The 17,349-nt window shown below is 37.7% G+C and overlaps 1 protein-coding gene across 4 annotated transcripts in view; it reads right to left on the bottom strand.

Annotated features, from left to right (window-relative positions):
- Positions 1-258: 258 nt before the first annotated feature.
- Positions 259-17,349, bottom strand: part of IL15 (interleukin 15) — a 92,152-nt gene continuing 75,061 nt past the window's right edge. For all 4 annotated transcript variants that reach the window (XM_036853965.1, XM_036853964.1, XM_036853967.1 and 1 more), the window contains exons 5-7: positions 13,248-13,292; positions 11,076-11,213; positions 259-1,138 (exon numbers count right to left, since the gene is read on the bottom strand). In XM_036853965.1, coding sequence (XP_036709860.1) covers positions 1,028-1,138; positions 11,076-11,213; positions 13,248-13,292 — 294 coding nt within the window. In that variant the 3' untranslated portion in view covers positions 259-1,027. The remainder of the gene's footprint in view (positions 1,139-11,075; positions 11,214-13,247; positions 13,293-17,349) is intronic.

Below are 17,349 nucleotides of genomic sequence, written 5' to 3'. Positions count from 1 at the left end.
AAGAATGTTTCAATAGAGAAATGGTTTGCACTGTGAAATGGAAAGAAATCCAATTCTTAGGAGATCAATTCCTGCCATTTAGTCTCTCAGTAAAGACTGCCAGAAGTGAACTGGGGGAAAGAAATTTGTGATGAAATGAGAATATTTCATTTCAGTCAGTTCCATTTGAAAAGAGTTTGAAAATTTTAGACAGCATACTAAAAAATAATAGAAACAATTATTTTATGCCAGATCATGCTGACTTTAACTCATCAGCACTTTTTTTATTATACAAACATGGCAAATACAATGTGGAAAAATAAAATACCTGTACTTGGGGAAGCATGAAATATAAACACCAGTGCAATCATCAGTTTTTGATACACAGTTCCACCTATCAGTGAAGGTTTATTATTGCCATCCCCACCTGAGATGGACTGATGCACATTCCATGCCAGGTACTTGCAAATTCTCTCTCTCATAACAAGTGCTTTATATATCAATAACGGAATTACTGGTTTCACACCTAGTTCCTCCTTTCTCATTGGTAGTCAATTCTCCCTCCAAGTGCTACACCTAAAGGAGAAGTAAAGGAAGGCTGGTAGTCAATTCCCACATTGGTTGGGGCATCCTCTTTACCTACAGCAGTGGTACCCAGCCCCAGTGGCTGTTAAATAATTTGACTATCACCCTTGAACCAAACACCCTCTATTTTCATATGACATAAAATATCACTGCAATTTCAAAAGATAAAATATGTACACAATTTTATTCAACATTTTACATTATGCTACAAATATGTACAATCTCAATAATAAATTAAAAATAAATGAATAAAATAAGTCCTCCGTTCATAGACACCATGGTACTCAATGCCATTGTTCGGCCTTCATTTCTGTGGGTTCATCTGATCAAAGATCCCGATCATCCTCTTGCCAGAAGAATTTATTTTGGCAGCACATTTGAAATGCTGAGTGTTTCGTTGTTGCCTCTAAGCAGCGGGGAGCTGTTTGTTAATAATAGAAATGCTGAAAAGGATCAGCTGCAATCAAGAAGGGTTGATGAACATTTGCACAATATGTACAAAACTCTTCAAAAATTCTTTAATACTTTTTTCCTCCAGCTCCTCACATTCTTTGCATCCCGATTCAGTTTTATACTGCAAATAAAAAGAAAGGATTAGATTGGAAAGTCTAAAATATGCCTTTCCTGCGAGTATCATATCATTTGAACCATATGGTGAAGTCTTGAGACATAAATTCGTTGGCAGATTAGGAATTATCGTATTAGGAAGAACTATGGGAGATTTGATAAGGGCTGATTTTTCCTAGAGTGAATTAAGGACAATGAAAAAAAAATTGAAAACAAAAAAAATCTATTGAACCATGAACTTCTGCTTAGAGTCCTTCAGTAGTTTCTGGTCATCTACCCCAGCAGGAAGTCCATGCTTCCCTGCCTGGCATGCAGACCCTCCTTGAGCGGTTCCTTACTTATTTCTTTCACGTTTTCCACAGCTCAAAGATATGCCCTAGGAACACTGGGCTCATGCCTTTAGCTCCCATATATACATCAGGCTGTTAGGTGCCTTGCTGTCTTTGCTTTTCTCTCTGCCTGTTCCACACTTCTATTTTAGCTACCACCACTCACACTTAAGATCACTCAGGCGCTGTTTCCATTAGGAAGGCTTTTCTGAACCTCTGAGCTCCTGGGGCTGCACTAAATGTCCCTTCTCTACATTCTCAGAACCCCTTGTTTAGACTCTCTCTCATATCACATCATGTATTATATTGATATCATGGAGCTTTATGCTTTGCATACCACTATTCTCTAGGCTTTTTCAGGACAGGCAAGGCTATGTATTTTTGCTCCCATAGCATTTAGCATAGGGCCTGGCACATAATATTCACCCAATTATTATTGGTTGAATTCAACTATTTTGAAGAATACCACAAATTATAGTAATTTAAACAGTTTCAGAGAGACCTTCAAGATGGCGGAAAAAATAAGACATGGAGATCACCTTCCTCTCCACAAATACATCAGAAATACATCTACATGTGGAACAGCTCCTACAGAACACCTACTGAAAGTTGGCAGAACACCTCAGACTTCCCAAAAGGCAAGAAACTCCCCACGTACCTGGGTAGGGCAAAAGAAAAAAGAAAAAACAGAGACAAAAGAATAGGGATGGGACCTGCACCTCTGGGAAGGAGCTGTAAAGGAGGAAAAGTTTCCAAACACTAGGAAGTCCCTTCACTGGTGGAAATGGGGAGGTGACGGGGGGAAGCATCGGAGCCACAGAGGAGAGCACAGCAACAGGGGTGCAGAGGGCAAAGCGGAGAGATTCCCGCACAAAGGATCGGTGCCAACCAGCACTCACCAGCCCGAGAGGCTTGTCTGCTCTCCCGCCAGGGCAGGTGGGGGCTGGGAGCTGAGGCTCGGGCTTTGGAGGTCAGACCCCAGGGAGAGGACTGGGGTTGGCTGCGTGAACACAGCCTGAAGGGGGCTAGTGCGCCACAGCTAGCAGGGAGGGAGTCTGGGAAAAAGTCTGGAACTGCCTAAGAGGCAAGGGACCATTGTTTCAAGGTGCGCAAGAAGAGGGGATTCAGAGCACTGCCTAAATGAGCTCCAGAGATGGGCGCGAGCCGGGGCTATCAGCGTGGACACCAGAGACGGGCATGAGACATTAAGGCTGCTGCTGCCGCCACCAAGAAGCCTGTGTGCATGCACAGGTCACTCTCCACACCTCCCCTGCTGGGAGCTTGTGCAGCCCACCACTGCCAGGGTCCTGTGATCCAGGGACAACTTCCCCGGGAGAACACATGGCACGCCACAGGCTGGTGCAATGTCACGCTGGCCTCTGCCGCTGCAGGCTCGCCCCGCATCCATACCCCTCCCTCCCCCCGGCCTGAGTGAGCCAGAGCCCCCTAATCAGCTGCTCCTTTAACCTCGTCCTGTCTGAGCAAAGAACAGACGCCCTCAGGCGACCTACACACAGACGCAGGTCCAAATCCAAAGCTGAACCCCAGGAGCTGTGCGAACAAAGAAGAGAAAGGGAAATTTCTCCCAGCAGCCTCAGAAGCAGCAGATTAAGTCTCCATAATCACCTTGATGTATGCTGCATCTCTGGAATACCTGAATAGACAACGAATCATCCCAAAATTGAGGCGGTGGACGTTGGGAGCAACTGTAGACTTGAGGTTTGCTTTCTGCATCTAATTTGTTTCTGGTTTTACGTTTATCTTAGTTTAGTATTTAGAGTTTATTATCATTGGTAGATTTCTTTATTGATTTGGTTGCTCTCTTCCTTTTTTTTTAATAGATATATATTTTTTCGTTTTTCTCTTTTTGTGAGTGTGTATGTGTATGTTTCTTTGTGTGATTTTGTCTGTATACTTTTGCTTTTACCATTTGTCTTAGGGTTCTGTCTCTCCGGTTTTTTTGGTTTTTGGCTTATTTTAGTATAATTTTTAGTGCTTATTATCATTGGTGGGTTTGTTTTTTGGTTTGGTACCTCCTTTCTTTCTTTTTTAAATTACTTTTCAATTTTTTATTTTTAATAATTTATTTTATTTTTTATTTTAATAACTTTATATTTTTTTAAATTTATTTTTCTTTCTTTCTTTTTTTCTCCCTCTTCTTCTGAGACATGTGGCTGACAGGGTCTTCGTGCTCCAGCCAGTGGTCAGGCCTGTGCCTCTGAGGTGGGAGGGCCGAGTTCAGGACACTGGTCCACCAAAGACCTCCCAGCTCCATGTAATATCAAACAGCAAAAGCTCTCCAAGAGATCTCCATCTCAACAGTAAGACCCAGCTCCACTCAATGACCAGCAAGCTACAGTGCTGGACACCCTGTGCCAAACAAGTAGCAAAACAGGAACAGAACCCCACCCATTAGCAGAGAGGCTGCCTAAAATAATAATAAGGTCATAAACACCCCAAAACACACCACCAGGTGCTGTCCTGCCCACCAGAAAGACAAGATACAGCCTCATCCACCAGAACACAGGTAGCAGTCCCCTCCACCAGGAAGCCTACAAAACCCACTGAATCAACCTTATGCACTGGGGGCAGACACCAAAAACCACGGGAACTACAAACCTGGAGGCTGCAAAAAGGAGACCACAAACACAGTAAGTTAAGCAAAATGAGAAGACAGAGAAACACACAACAGATGAAGGAGCAAGATAAAAACCCACCAGACCAAACAAATAAAGAGGAAAGAAGCAGTCTACCTGAAAAAGAATTCAGAGTAATGATAGTAAAGATGATTCAAAATCTTGGAAATAGAATGGAGAAAATACAAGAAATGATTAACAAGGACCTAGAAGAACTAAAGAGCAAACAATGATGAACAACACAATAAATGAAATTAAAAATTCTCTGGAAGGAATCAATAGCAGAATAACTGAGGCAGAAGAACAGATAAGTGACCTGGAAGATAAAATAGTGGAAACAACCATGGCAGAGCAGAATAAAGAAAAAAGAATGAAACGAACTGAGGACAGTCTCAGAGACCTCTGGGACAACATTAAACGCACCAACATTCGAATTATAGGGGTCCCAGAAGAAGAAGAGAAAAATAAAGGGACTGAGAAAATATTTGAAGAGATTGTAGTTGAAAACTACCCTAATATGGGAAAGGAAATAGTTAATCAAGTCCAAGAAGCACAGAGAGTCCCATACAGGATAAATCCAAGGAGAAACACGTCAAGACACATATTAATCAAACTATCAAGAGTTAAATACAAAGAAAAAATATGAAAAGCAGCAAGGGAAAAACAGCAAATAACATACAAGGGAATCCCAATAAGGTTAAGAGCTGATGTTTCAGCAGAAACTCTGCAAGCCAGAAGGGAGTGGCAGGACATATTTAAAGTGATGAAAGGGAAAAATTTACAACCAAGATTAATCTACGCAGCAAGGATCTCATTCAGATTCGATGGAGAAATTAAAACCTTTACAGACAAGCAAAAGCTAAGAGAATTCAGCACCACCAACCAGCTTTACAACAAATGCTAAAGGAACTTCTCTAGGCAGGAAACACAAGAGGAGGAAAAGACCTACAATAACAAACCCAAAACAATTAAGAAAATGGTAATAGGAACATACATATCGATAACTACCTTAAATGTAAATGGATTAAATGCTCCCACCAAAAGACACAGACTGGCTGAATGAATACAAAAGCAAGACCCGTATATAGGCTGTCTACAAGAGACCCACTTCAGACCTAGGGACACATACAGACTGAAAGTGAGAGAATGGAAAAAGACATTCCATGCAAATGGGAATCAAAAGAAAGAGGGAGTAGCAATTCTCATATCAGACAAAATAGACTTTAAAATAAAGACTATGAAAAGAGACAAAGAAGGACACTACATAATGATCAAGGGATCAATCCAAGAAGAAGATATAACAACTGTAAATATTTATGCACCCAACACAGGAGCACCTCAATACATAAGGCAAATGCTAACAGCCATAAAAGGGGAAATCAATAGTAACACAGTCATAGTAGGAGGCCTTAACACCCCACTTTCACCAATGGACAGATCATCCAAAATGAAAATAAATAAGGAAACACAAGCTTTAAGTGATACATTAAACAAGATGGACTTAATTGATATTTATAGGACATTCCATCCAAAACAACAGAATACACTTTCTTCTCAAGTGCTCATCGAACATTCTCCAGGATAGATCATATCTTGGGTCATAAATCAAGCCTTGGTAAATTTAAGAAAATGGAAATTGTATCAAGTATGTTTTCCAAACACAATGCTGTGAGTCTTGATTTCAATTACAGGAAAAAATCTGTAAAAAATACAAACAAATGGTGGCTAAACAGTACACTACTAAAAACCAAAAGATCACTGTAGAACTCAAAGAGGAAATCAAAAAATACCTAGAAAGAAATGACAATGAAAACACGATGACCCAAAACTGATGGAATGCAGCAAACGCAGCTCTAAGAGGGAAGTTTAGAGCAATACAATCCTACCTCAAGGAACAAGAAAAATCTCAAATAAACAAGCTAACCTTACACCTAAAGCAATTAGAAAGAAGAACAAAAAAACCCAAAGTTAGCAGAAGGAAAGAAATCATAAAGATCAGATCACAAATAAATGAAAAAGAAATGAAGGAAATGATAGCAAAGATCAATAAAACTAAAAGCTGGTTCTTCAAGAAGATAAACAAAATTGATAAATCATTAGCCAGACTCATCAAGAAAGAAAAGGATAAGACTCAAACCAATAGAATTAGAAATGAAAAAGGAGAAGTAACAGCTGACACTGCAGAAATACAAAGTGTCATGAGAGATTACTACTAGCAACTATGTGCCAACAAAATGGACAATCTGGAAGAAATGGACAAATTCTTAGAAAAGCACAACCTTCTGAGACTGAACCAGGAAGAAATAGAAAATATAAACTGACCAATTCCAAGCACTGAAATTGAGACTGTGATTAAAAATCTTCCAACAAACAAAAGCCCAGGACCAGATGGCTTCACAGGCAAATTCTATCAAACATTTAGAGAAGAGTTAACACCTATTCTTATCAAACTCTTCCAAAATATAGCAGAGGGAGGAACACTCCCAAACTCAGTCTATGAGGCCACCACCACCCTGATACCAAAACCAGAGAAAGATGTCACAAAGAAAGAGACCTACAGGCTAATATCACTGATGAACATAGATGCAAAAATCCTCAACAAAATACTAGCAAACAAAATCCAGTAGCACATTAAAAGTATCATACACCATGATCCATTGGGGTTTATCCCAGGAATGCAAGGATTCTTCAATATACGCAAATCAATCAATGTGATACGCCATATTAACAAACTGAAGAATAAAAACCATATGATCATCTCATAGATGCAGAAAAAGCTTTAGACAAAATTCAACACCCATTTATGATAAAAACCCTGCAGAAAGTAGTCATAGAGAGAACTTACCTCAACATAATAAAGGCCATATATGACAAACCCACAGCCAACATTGTTCTTAATGGTGAAAAACTGAAACCATTTCCTCTCAGATCAGGAACAAGACAAGGTTGTCCACTCTGACCACTATTATTCAACATAGTTTTGGAAGTTTTAGCCACAGCAATCACAGAAGAAAAAGAAATAAAAGGAGTCCAAATCAGAAAAGAAGAAGTAAAGCTGTCACTTTTTGCAGATGGCATGATACTATACATAGAGAATCCTAAAGATGCTACCAGAAAACTACTAGAGCTAATCAATGAATCTGGTAAAGTAGCAGGATACAAAATTAATGCACAGAAATCTCTTTCATTCCTATACAGTAATGGTGAAAAATCTGAAAGAGAAATTAAGAAAACGTGCCTATTTATCATTGCAACAAAAAGAATAAAATACCTAGGAATAAACCTACCTAAGGAGACAAAAGACCTGTATCCAGAAAACTATGAGGAAAGAAATTAAAGATGATACAAACAAATGGAGAGTTATACCATGCTCTTGGATGGGAAGAATCAACATTGTGAAAATGACTATACTACCCAAAGCAATCTACAGATTCAATGCCATCCCTATGAAGCTACCAATGGAATTTTTCACAGAACTAGAACAAAAAATTTCACAATTTTTTGGAAACACAAAAGACCCCGAATAGCCAAAGCAATCTAGAGAAAGAAAAACAGAGGTGGAGGAATCAGGCTCCAGACTTCGGACTATACTACAAAGCTACAGTAATCAAGACAGTATGGTACTGACACAAAAACAGAAATATAGATCAATGGAACAGGATAGAAACCTCAGAGATAAACCCACGCACATATGGTAACCCTATTTTTGATAAAGGAGGCAAGAATATACAATGGAGAAAAGAAAGTATCTTCAATAAGTGGTGCTGGGAAAACTGGACAACTAGAGCAAAGCATAGGCATAACACTCTATGACATAAATCACAGCAAGATCCTTTTTGACCCACTTCCAAGAGAAATGTAAATAAAAACAAAAATAAACAAATGGGACCTAATGAAACTTAAAAGCTTTTGCACAGCAATGGAAAACATAAACAAGATGAAAAGACAATCCTCAGAATGGGAAAAAAAATGTTTGCAAATGAAACAACTGACAAAGGATTAATCTCCAAAATTTACAAGCAGCTGATGCTGTTCAATATCAAAAAAACAATCAATCTAATCCAAAAATGGGCAGAAGACCTAAATAGACGTTTCTCCAAAGAAAATATACAGATTGCCAACAAACACCTGAAAGGATTCTCAATATCACTAATCATTACAGAAATGCAAATCAAAACTGCAATGAGGTGTCACCTCACACCAGTCATTATTGCCATCATCAAAAAATCTACAAACAATAAATGCTGGAGAGGGTGTGGTTAAACGGAACCCTCTTGCACTGTTGGTGGGGATGTAAATTGATACAGCCACTATGGAGAACAGTATGGAGGTTCCTTAAAAATCAGAACTACCATATGACCCAGCAATCCCACTACTGGGCACATACCCTGAGAAAATCATAATTCAAAAGGAGTCATGTACCACAATGTTCATTGCAGCACTATTTACAATAACCAGGACATGGAAGCAACCTAAGTGTCCACTGAAAGATGAATGAATAAAGAAGATGTGGCCCATATATACAATGGAATATTACTCAGCCATGAAAAGAAACGAAATTGAGTTATTTGCAGTGAGGTAGATGGACCTAGAGTCTGTCATACAGAGTGAAGTAAGTAAGAAAGAGAAAAACAAATACCATATGCTAACATATATACATGGAATCTAAAAAAAAAAAAATTGGTTCTGAAGAACCTAGGGGCAGGGCAGGAATAAAGACACAGATGTAGAGAATGGACTTGAGGACACAGGGAGTGGGAAGGGTAAGCTGGGATGAAGTGAGAGAGTGGCATGGACATATATACACTACCAAATGTAAAATAGATAGCTAGTGGGAAGCAGCCGCATAGCACAGGGAGATCAGCTCGGTGCTTTGTGACCACCTAGAGCGGTGGGATAGGGAGAGTGGGAGGGAGATGCAAGAGGGAGGGGATATGGGGATATATGTTTATGTATAGCTGATTCACTTTGTTATAAAGCAGAAACTAACACACCATTGTAAAGCAATTATATTCCAATAAAGATGTTAAAAAAAATAACAAAAAAAATAAACAGTTTCATGAATAACTAGAATATTGCAAATGTAGCGAATAAAATTAAACTTTTCAGGGATCATCTGAACCATGAAAGCTTCACCAGCAAAATTCAAAATTAGATTTTCCATCCATTAAGCATTTAAAATTCAGATTCATCAATGTTTATCAAGCACATACTCTACGCTAGGCGCTATCATATTCCATATTGTGCTGTCCTATTTGATCCTGAAAATAATTATATCAGCTAGGAAGGCAGAGATATTAAATGACTCATCTCATTTGACATAATCAATAAAATGCTCTGTGTCCAGGTCTTCTGGCTGTGCAGTCCGACCACACTATGTCATGATGAGGGTGACTATAAAAATGCACATTGAAGTGTTCCCCATTGACATTGCTGTGAGTTGTCTGTTGCATGGGTCAGTCTTTCCACCAATAACAGAGAAACAACATATCACAAGAGTATTTTAAACATTAATATATTCATTTCAGAAATAGATCGAGAATCTAGTACATGCCAAGCATTGTTCTGGGAGTTGGGATACAGCACGAACACAAACAAACAAACAAAAAACCCTCCCCTTCTGAAGCTGCCATTCTAGTAGGAAAAAACAGACAATATCCATCAAGTAAGATATGTAGTATTTAAGACAGAGGGACATACAGAGAAGGGGGTGGGGCGTGCTGAGGTGGGGGAGTGGCTGTGGTTATAATGAGGTAACGTCACTGACACAGTGACATTGAAGCACCTGGCACTTTTAGGGAAAATCCAAAGTGTCCAGCCACACTAGCTCAGGGTGTCTGCTCATTCAGTTGCCTCTGCATGAACATACTTTCCCTGGCATCCTTAAAGCTCTTTCCCTCTCACGTCTTTGCCAAATGTCAGCTGAGTAGGTAAACCTTCTCTAAAGTAGATTCCCAGTCGCCTTACCTGCCTCTTTTTTCTTTGCCCTTCCACTTAATAAACACCTGACTTATTATTCATTTGCTTATTGGTTGATTTCTGTATGCTTCTTCCTTCCATAAGAGCAGGAACTATGTGTGTTTTTTCACTTCTGTTATCTTGAGGGCCTACAATGGGGCCCAAAAAGTATTTGTGAAATGAACGAATTATGATTATGCCTTTTTGGTTTATAAAACTTTTTCTATTCACTTTGCTTTGGTCACTAGTGTTTTGCCCTGAAAGCCATAATCCTTTGTAGGGCCTTTGCATAGCCAATGCCCCAGGGGGTCCCCGGTATTTGCTCTCCTGGAGGCCTATATTGCTCCTGTTGCCTGGAATGGTCCAAATTATACTCCAGTTATTAATATTTTTATTATTATCCTTTTGCAGCATTTATTCTTTGAGTAGATAAGAAGGCAGACTCTGGAGTGAAACTGCTCAGGGACTCCTGGCTCCCCATTTTACTAGCTGTGTGAATTGGAGGAAGAGATTCAAGCCCCCAGAGCCCCAATTCCTTCAACCTTAAACAGAAACAGTGACAACTATCTCACAGATTGATTGCGAGAATTCAACGAATTACCATCTAACCCTTGAAGAACAGTATCTGGCACAGAGTAATAACCCAAGTAAATGTGGATTACTACTATGGATGCTCAACAATTATGTAATTAGATTAATGTCTATCCACTGCACCTAGTGATCGACACCTTGAGGTCAGTGACCTGACTGTCTGGTTCACCCTTGTCATTCCAGCACTGAAGCACAAGGCCTAGAGCATGCAGTCAATGTTTGTTGAATGAATAAATCAATAAACAGTTTAGGAGTGTGTGCACACTAGTGACGGTGCTGCTTCTAGATGCCACTCCACTGGAATTAACTCACTTTCCTAAGTGCCCCTTCAGAGGGTCTCCTTGTCCATTACATCCCATCCAGCTAATGATTTCTCCCAATCAAGCCAAGAGCATCCGATGTAGCTCTGCATAACTATTGGATAACTCACCTCAGTGGAAGATAAACTGCTGTTTGCTAGGATGATAAGGTTTTCTACCGTATCGTTAATGTCTGAATTTCTGGACTCATGCATAATGACATGTAACTCCAGGAGAAAGCATTTCATCGCTGTTACTTTGCAACTGGGCTAAAAGAGATACAAAGAACCATTTTGAAAAAGAAGAAAAAAGACAATTATTTCCCCATTATTCAGTTTCACACAGATGTAATTTTGATGTTTTAAAAAGTCAATCCAGCTATTTTATAAAGAAACACAATACCCCTAAAAAGTTTTACATAGGAAGCAGCTTGATTTTTTTTTCTTCTCTTTTGGCTTTGAAATCAAAACCAAAACAAACTGAGAACAAAACAGGAAGGATGGTGATACTGTTTAGAAGAAAGAACCTAAAACTAGAAAACGTGGAAATAATAGGCCACTTTTTCCTCACTAAGCACACTTCCTCTGTGTAAAGGGCAGATAATACTGACCTGAGACTCTCAGAACATTAATAGAGATGGTGCACATGGAAGAATTTCTTAGAATCAGATCATATTGTTAACATTTTAAACAGTGGTGGTTGCTAATCATACTATTTCTGCAAGTTCCAAAGTCCCAGAGGCAGACGTGATTCCAAGAAATTTCTTAGAAAAATCAAAGCAGGAGTACGGTCTATTCACAGGCTGGCCATATCAGAACGGTACCTTTCAGGTCCCACAAAAATACATTTCCCAAGAGGATTACTTTAACAAAAACTTAAGCTTCAAACAAAAGAAGCATTTAATGAGCATGTGGGAATCTGACCACGACGTGTCTGATTTCCTGTTTTCAGTGCCATGCATAGTGCCTGGGACTCTGCAGGCACTTAACAGGTGCTTACGGAAGGAAGGAAGGAAGGAAGAAGGAAGGAAGGAAGGAAGAAGGAAGGAAGAAGGAAGGAAGGAAGGAAGAAGGAAGGAAGGATGACAGCCACGTGCCTGGGACTGGCAATATTCCTTACTCCCCCACAGCAGCTTCTCCGGATTGAAAGGGGAAATGCTGTCACCATGTCGATAATAAACTAAATAATAAATAAAATAAAATAAATAATAAAACTGAGGTTCAGAAATATTTAGTGTCTTCCAAGGTAACAAAGCTTGGAAGTGGCTGAGTCAGGGTTTAAATCTAAATTTCAATCTCAACTACTTTCTACAAGTAGAAAGCGAGGTTATCTTCTTACAAAAAAAGCCATCTCAGGATTCGGAGTGCTGGTGGTTAACTGACTGCTTTCTACTTTGAAGAAAATGCAAAGGAAGGTGGAAAACATGCTGAAGCCAAAAGAGGGAAACAATTTCTAGCGCAGCAGCACTATCCAAGTGAATGATGGGTAGCTGTTCTTTCTAGTTTCTGGCTGTGGCTTCTTTCCAATGCTTAGAAAGTCTTGATAGGGCAAAACCTTCTATTGCAGAGAAATTCTACTTAAGGAATAACAGAGGACTCACAGTTCTGAATGCAAACAACACAGTTTGTTTTTCACGAAGTGAAGATGTCAGGGCTTTGTTTCTTGGTTTTTTGTAGCCAATTCAGAGGGAAAGGACTGGCAACTCAACTGAAATCCTATATGCCTAACGCAACGTCAGCAGTTAATGAAACAAGTTCGAGATCCGTTTTGAATTCTGATAGACTTTGTGGGTTGTGTTTGTTTTCTTTCTCACATAGAGAGTAAGCAGTCAGAATCCCTTTTTGACAACTGTAGAGATTCGGGCAAAATGTAGAGCATGAATGTATTTAAACAATTTGTAAAAAATATGATTAAAAGTGATAACATGCTACAGCACTGGAAACAACTGATATATTGGATACTTCTAAATTGCCTGAGTTAACTTGATTCTTGCATTTAATTGCATCATGATTTAATTGCATCACAGAAATATATACTATATTTTGTTTGACATTGATGGGAAAAGCTTTTTTATGTTTTGATTCGTCAGTGATGTTACAATGAAAACAGCATCTATGTAGCTCTTTCTCCCCAAGTCCTATAAACTCAACAATTACATATAAAATTCATTGACCATATGTCATAAGAACATGCCAAAAGTTAGATTTTTAAACTATACACAGTTCAGTAAATTTATGAAAATATACTTCTTAGACCTTTGAAAATTGCAAAATATAGCAATATTGAAAACAAACTATACTCACATGAGCATTGCTTTCAGTATATAAAGTGGCATCCATGTGTATAGACTGAAAGGAAACAAAATTAGGTAATATGAAAAACTATTCCCGCTTTAGATACAATGAGAACAACCTACTGAAAACACTAAAACTTTTTTCAGTGAAATTCTTTATTTTGAGATAATCTTAGATTCATATGAAATTGTAAGAGAAAATACAGGCAAATCCTGTGTGCGCCTACACCGTTTCCTCCGTGTTGAGGTCCTGCATAATACAGTACAATAGCACAACCAGGAAATTGACATGGATGCAATCCACCCACTTTGTTCAGATTTTACCAGTTTTATGTGCACTAGTGTGTGTGTGTGTGCGTGTGTGTGTAGTTCCATGCCGTTTTATCAGATGTGTAAATTCATGTAACCACTACCACAGTTAAGATACAGAATCCTCCTGCTACTCTTGTATAGCCAAAATCAACTTCCTCCAGATATGCTCCTCCCACCCCCTACCATCCGTCTAATCCCTGGCAATCACTTCTCTGCTCTCCATTCCTATGATATCATTTCAAGAATGTTATACAAATGGAATTATACAGCATATAACCTTTTGAAATAGGCTTATTGAAAAAATCAATAGACTTTATTTTTTAAGCAGTCGTAGGTTTACAGAACATGAGCAGAAAGTACAGAAAGTTCCCATACGGCCCCTTGGCCCCCTCCCAAGTTTCCCCTATTATTAACATCTTGCATTAGCTTGGTACATCTATTACAATTGATGAGTCAATATTGATACATTTTCAACTAAAGTCCACAGATTCCATTAGGGTTCACTCTTGGTGTTGTACACCTATAGTTTTTGACAAATGTATAATGACATGCGTTGATCATTACAGTATCATACAAAATAGTTCTACTGCCCTAAATATCACTTCTGCTCCACATTTTTATCCTTCCCTTTCCCTTATCCCCTGTTGTATTGTATCCAACCTTTTCCAGAATGTCAGATAGTTGGAATCATATAGTATCATATCATATAGTATGTAGCCTGTTTTGATTGGCTTCTTTCACTTAGCAATATGCTTTTAAGGTTCTTCCATACCTTTTCATGGCTAAACAGCTTACTTCTTTTTATCACTGAGTAATATTCCATTGTACGGATGAACTACAGTTTGTTTACCCCACTGGCTTTTTTTCACACAGCATAATACTCTGGAGATCCACACAACTTGCTGTATCAGTAATTTGTTCCTTATTATTGCTCACTATTATTGTTTGATATAATGTACCAAAGCTTAACTGTTGACCTGTTGAAGGACATTTGGGTTCTTTCCAGTTTTTAGCTATTATAAATAAAGTTCTATTAACATTCATATGCATGTTTTTGTGTGAATGCAAATTTTCATGTCTCTGATATAAATGTTTGAGTGTAACTGTTGGATCATATGGCAAATGCATGTTTTGTTTTATAAGAAACAGCCAAACTATTTTAGAGTGGCTGTACAATTTTACATTCTCACCAGCAATATATAAATGATTCAGTTTCTCCACATCCTTGCCAGCATTTGGTATTATCAATATTTTTTTATTTTAAATATTCATATAGGTGATATGTCATTGAGGCTTTAATTTGCATTCCCTAAATAAAATACAGCCATTTATTGGTACTTTCTCTCCAAAAAAGACTTAGGGTGATTTATAATTTCTTCCTTTCTAATATGCATACTTATTATTTATTTTTCTTGCCTTAGCCTTTTATTTCTTTTTTCCTTGCCTTGCCAATTGAGCTACAGTTTCAATACTACGTTGAATAAGAGTGGTAAGAAAAGACATCCTTGCCTTGTTCCCAATTTTAGGGGAAAAGCAATCAGTCCCCATTAAGTCTAATGTCAGTTCTAGGTTTTCTGTACATGCTCTGTAACAAACTGAAGGAGCTTCTCCTTTATCCCTTGTTTGCTGAGAAATGTTTATCATGCTTATCATTGAAGAGGTGCTGCATTTTTAAAATGTCTGTTCTGCATCAATTGATATGATCATATGATTTCCTACTTTAGTCTACTCGTATAGTGGATTACATTGATTGATTTTCAGATACTGAACAGGTCTTGCATTTGTTACATTTTGGTAGTTTGTGGCTTTTAAGGAAATTGTCCATTTCCTCCAAATTATCAAATTTACGAGAATAAAGTTGTTCATAGTTTTTCTTTAGTATCCTTTTAATGGTTGTAGGTTCTGTAGTAAGACCCCAATTTCAGTCCTGATACTAATGGTGTGTGTCATCTCTTTTATCTTTGTCAGGCTTTCTAAAGGTTTATCGACTTTATTGATTTTTTTCCCAAAGAGCTTTATGTTTTGTTGATTTTTGTCTATTGTTTTCCTGATTTCAATTTCCTTCCTTCCTTCCTTCCTTCTGCACGTGTTGGGCTTATTTTGCTCTTTTCCCAGTTTCTTGAGACAGTAATTTAGATTGGTGAACTGAGATCTTTCCTCTTGTCTAAGGTAATCATTTAGTTTTATCAATTTCCCACTAAGTAAAGCTTTAGCTAAATCCCACAAAACTTCCATGTTGCCTATTTGTCTCCATTCAGTTCTATATTTTTAAATATCCTTTGAGACCTGCTCTTTGACCCATGGAATGTTTATTATAAGTGTCTCATTTAATTTCCAAGTGTTTGGAGATTTTCCTGTTGTACTTATGTAATTGACTTCTACTTGATTCCACTGGGGCTGGATAACATATTCTGCATGATTTCAGTTCTGATAAATGTGCTAAAGTTTGTTTTATGGCCCAGGATATGTTCAGTCTTGGTGAGTGGTGCCTGAAAAAAACGTTTATTCACTGTTGTGGGATGAAGTGTTTTTCTATGGAAATTAGACATTGTTGGTTGACTGTGTCATCCAGTTCTTTTATATCCTTTCTGATTTTCTGTCTAGTAGTTCTATTTGTCACTGAGGAGGTACTAAAGTCAACTATTAATATATTTATGGATTCGTCTGCTTCACCTTTCGGTTCTATTATTAGATTTTGCTTCTTACATTTTGAGGCTCTGCTGTTTGGTAGGTACACATTTAAGATCATTATGTTTTCCTGGTGGACTCATCTTTTACCATGATGTAATGTCTCTCGTGACTCTAGTAATTTTATTTGCTGTGAAGTCTACATTATCTGATATGAATATAGCCACTTCTGATTTTTAAACTTATTGTGTGAATTATTATGTGCATGTGCCTCAGTTTCCTAGAGCTGCTGTAGCAAGGTATCACAAAGTAAGTGTCTTCAAACGATTCATTCACTTACAGTTCAAAGCCAAGGAGTCAATTGGGCCTGTTCCCTCTGAAGGCTCTAGAGAACTGTCCTTCCTTATGGCTCCCAAACCCTTTGCAGCTCCAGGCGATCCTTGGCCTTCCTTGGCTAGTGGCTGTATCATTCCAATCTCCTTTGGCTTTTAGCTGCCTCGGTTTTCATACAGCCTTCTTCCCTGTGTCTATGTGTCCTGTCCTCTTCTTATAAGGACACTAGTCAGTAGATTTGGGACCACCCCACTCCACTGTAACCTCATCTTAACTAATTATATTTGCAAAGACCCCATTTCCAAATAAGGATACATTCTGAGGTTCTAGGTGGACATGAATTTTGGAGGGACACTATTCAACCCACTACAGCATGGGTTTCTCTTCTTTTAATTTCAACCTACCTATGTCATTATATATATATATACATATTATATATGTATATATTTGTATATATATTACATATATACATATTATATATGTATATATTTGTGTATATATTATGTATACATATTATATATGTATATATTTGTATATAATATATATACATATTATATATGTATATATTTGTATATATTATATATACATATTATATATGTATATATTTGTATATATAATATATACATATTATATATGTATATATTTGTATATATTATATGCATATTATATATGCATATATTATATATACACACATTATATATGCATATATTATATATACACATTATATATGCATATATTATATATGCATACATTATATATACATATTATATATGTATATATTTGTATATATATTACATATATACATATTATATATGTATATATTTGTGTATATATTATGT

The sequence above is a fragment of the Balaenoptera musculus genome, chromosome 5 (genome assembly GCF_009873245.2).
Source record: "Balaenoptera musculus isolate JJ_BM4_2016_0621 chromosome 5, mBalMus1.pri.v3, whole genome shotgun sequence".
Classification (NCBI taxonomy): domain Eukaryota; kingdom Metazoa; phylum Chordata; class Mammalia; order Artiodactyla; family Balaenopteridae; genus Balaenoptera; species Balaenoptera musculus.
Note: the sequence above shows the minus strand (reverse complement) of the source record. Positions and strands in the feature narration are given on the sequence as shown.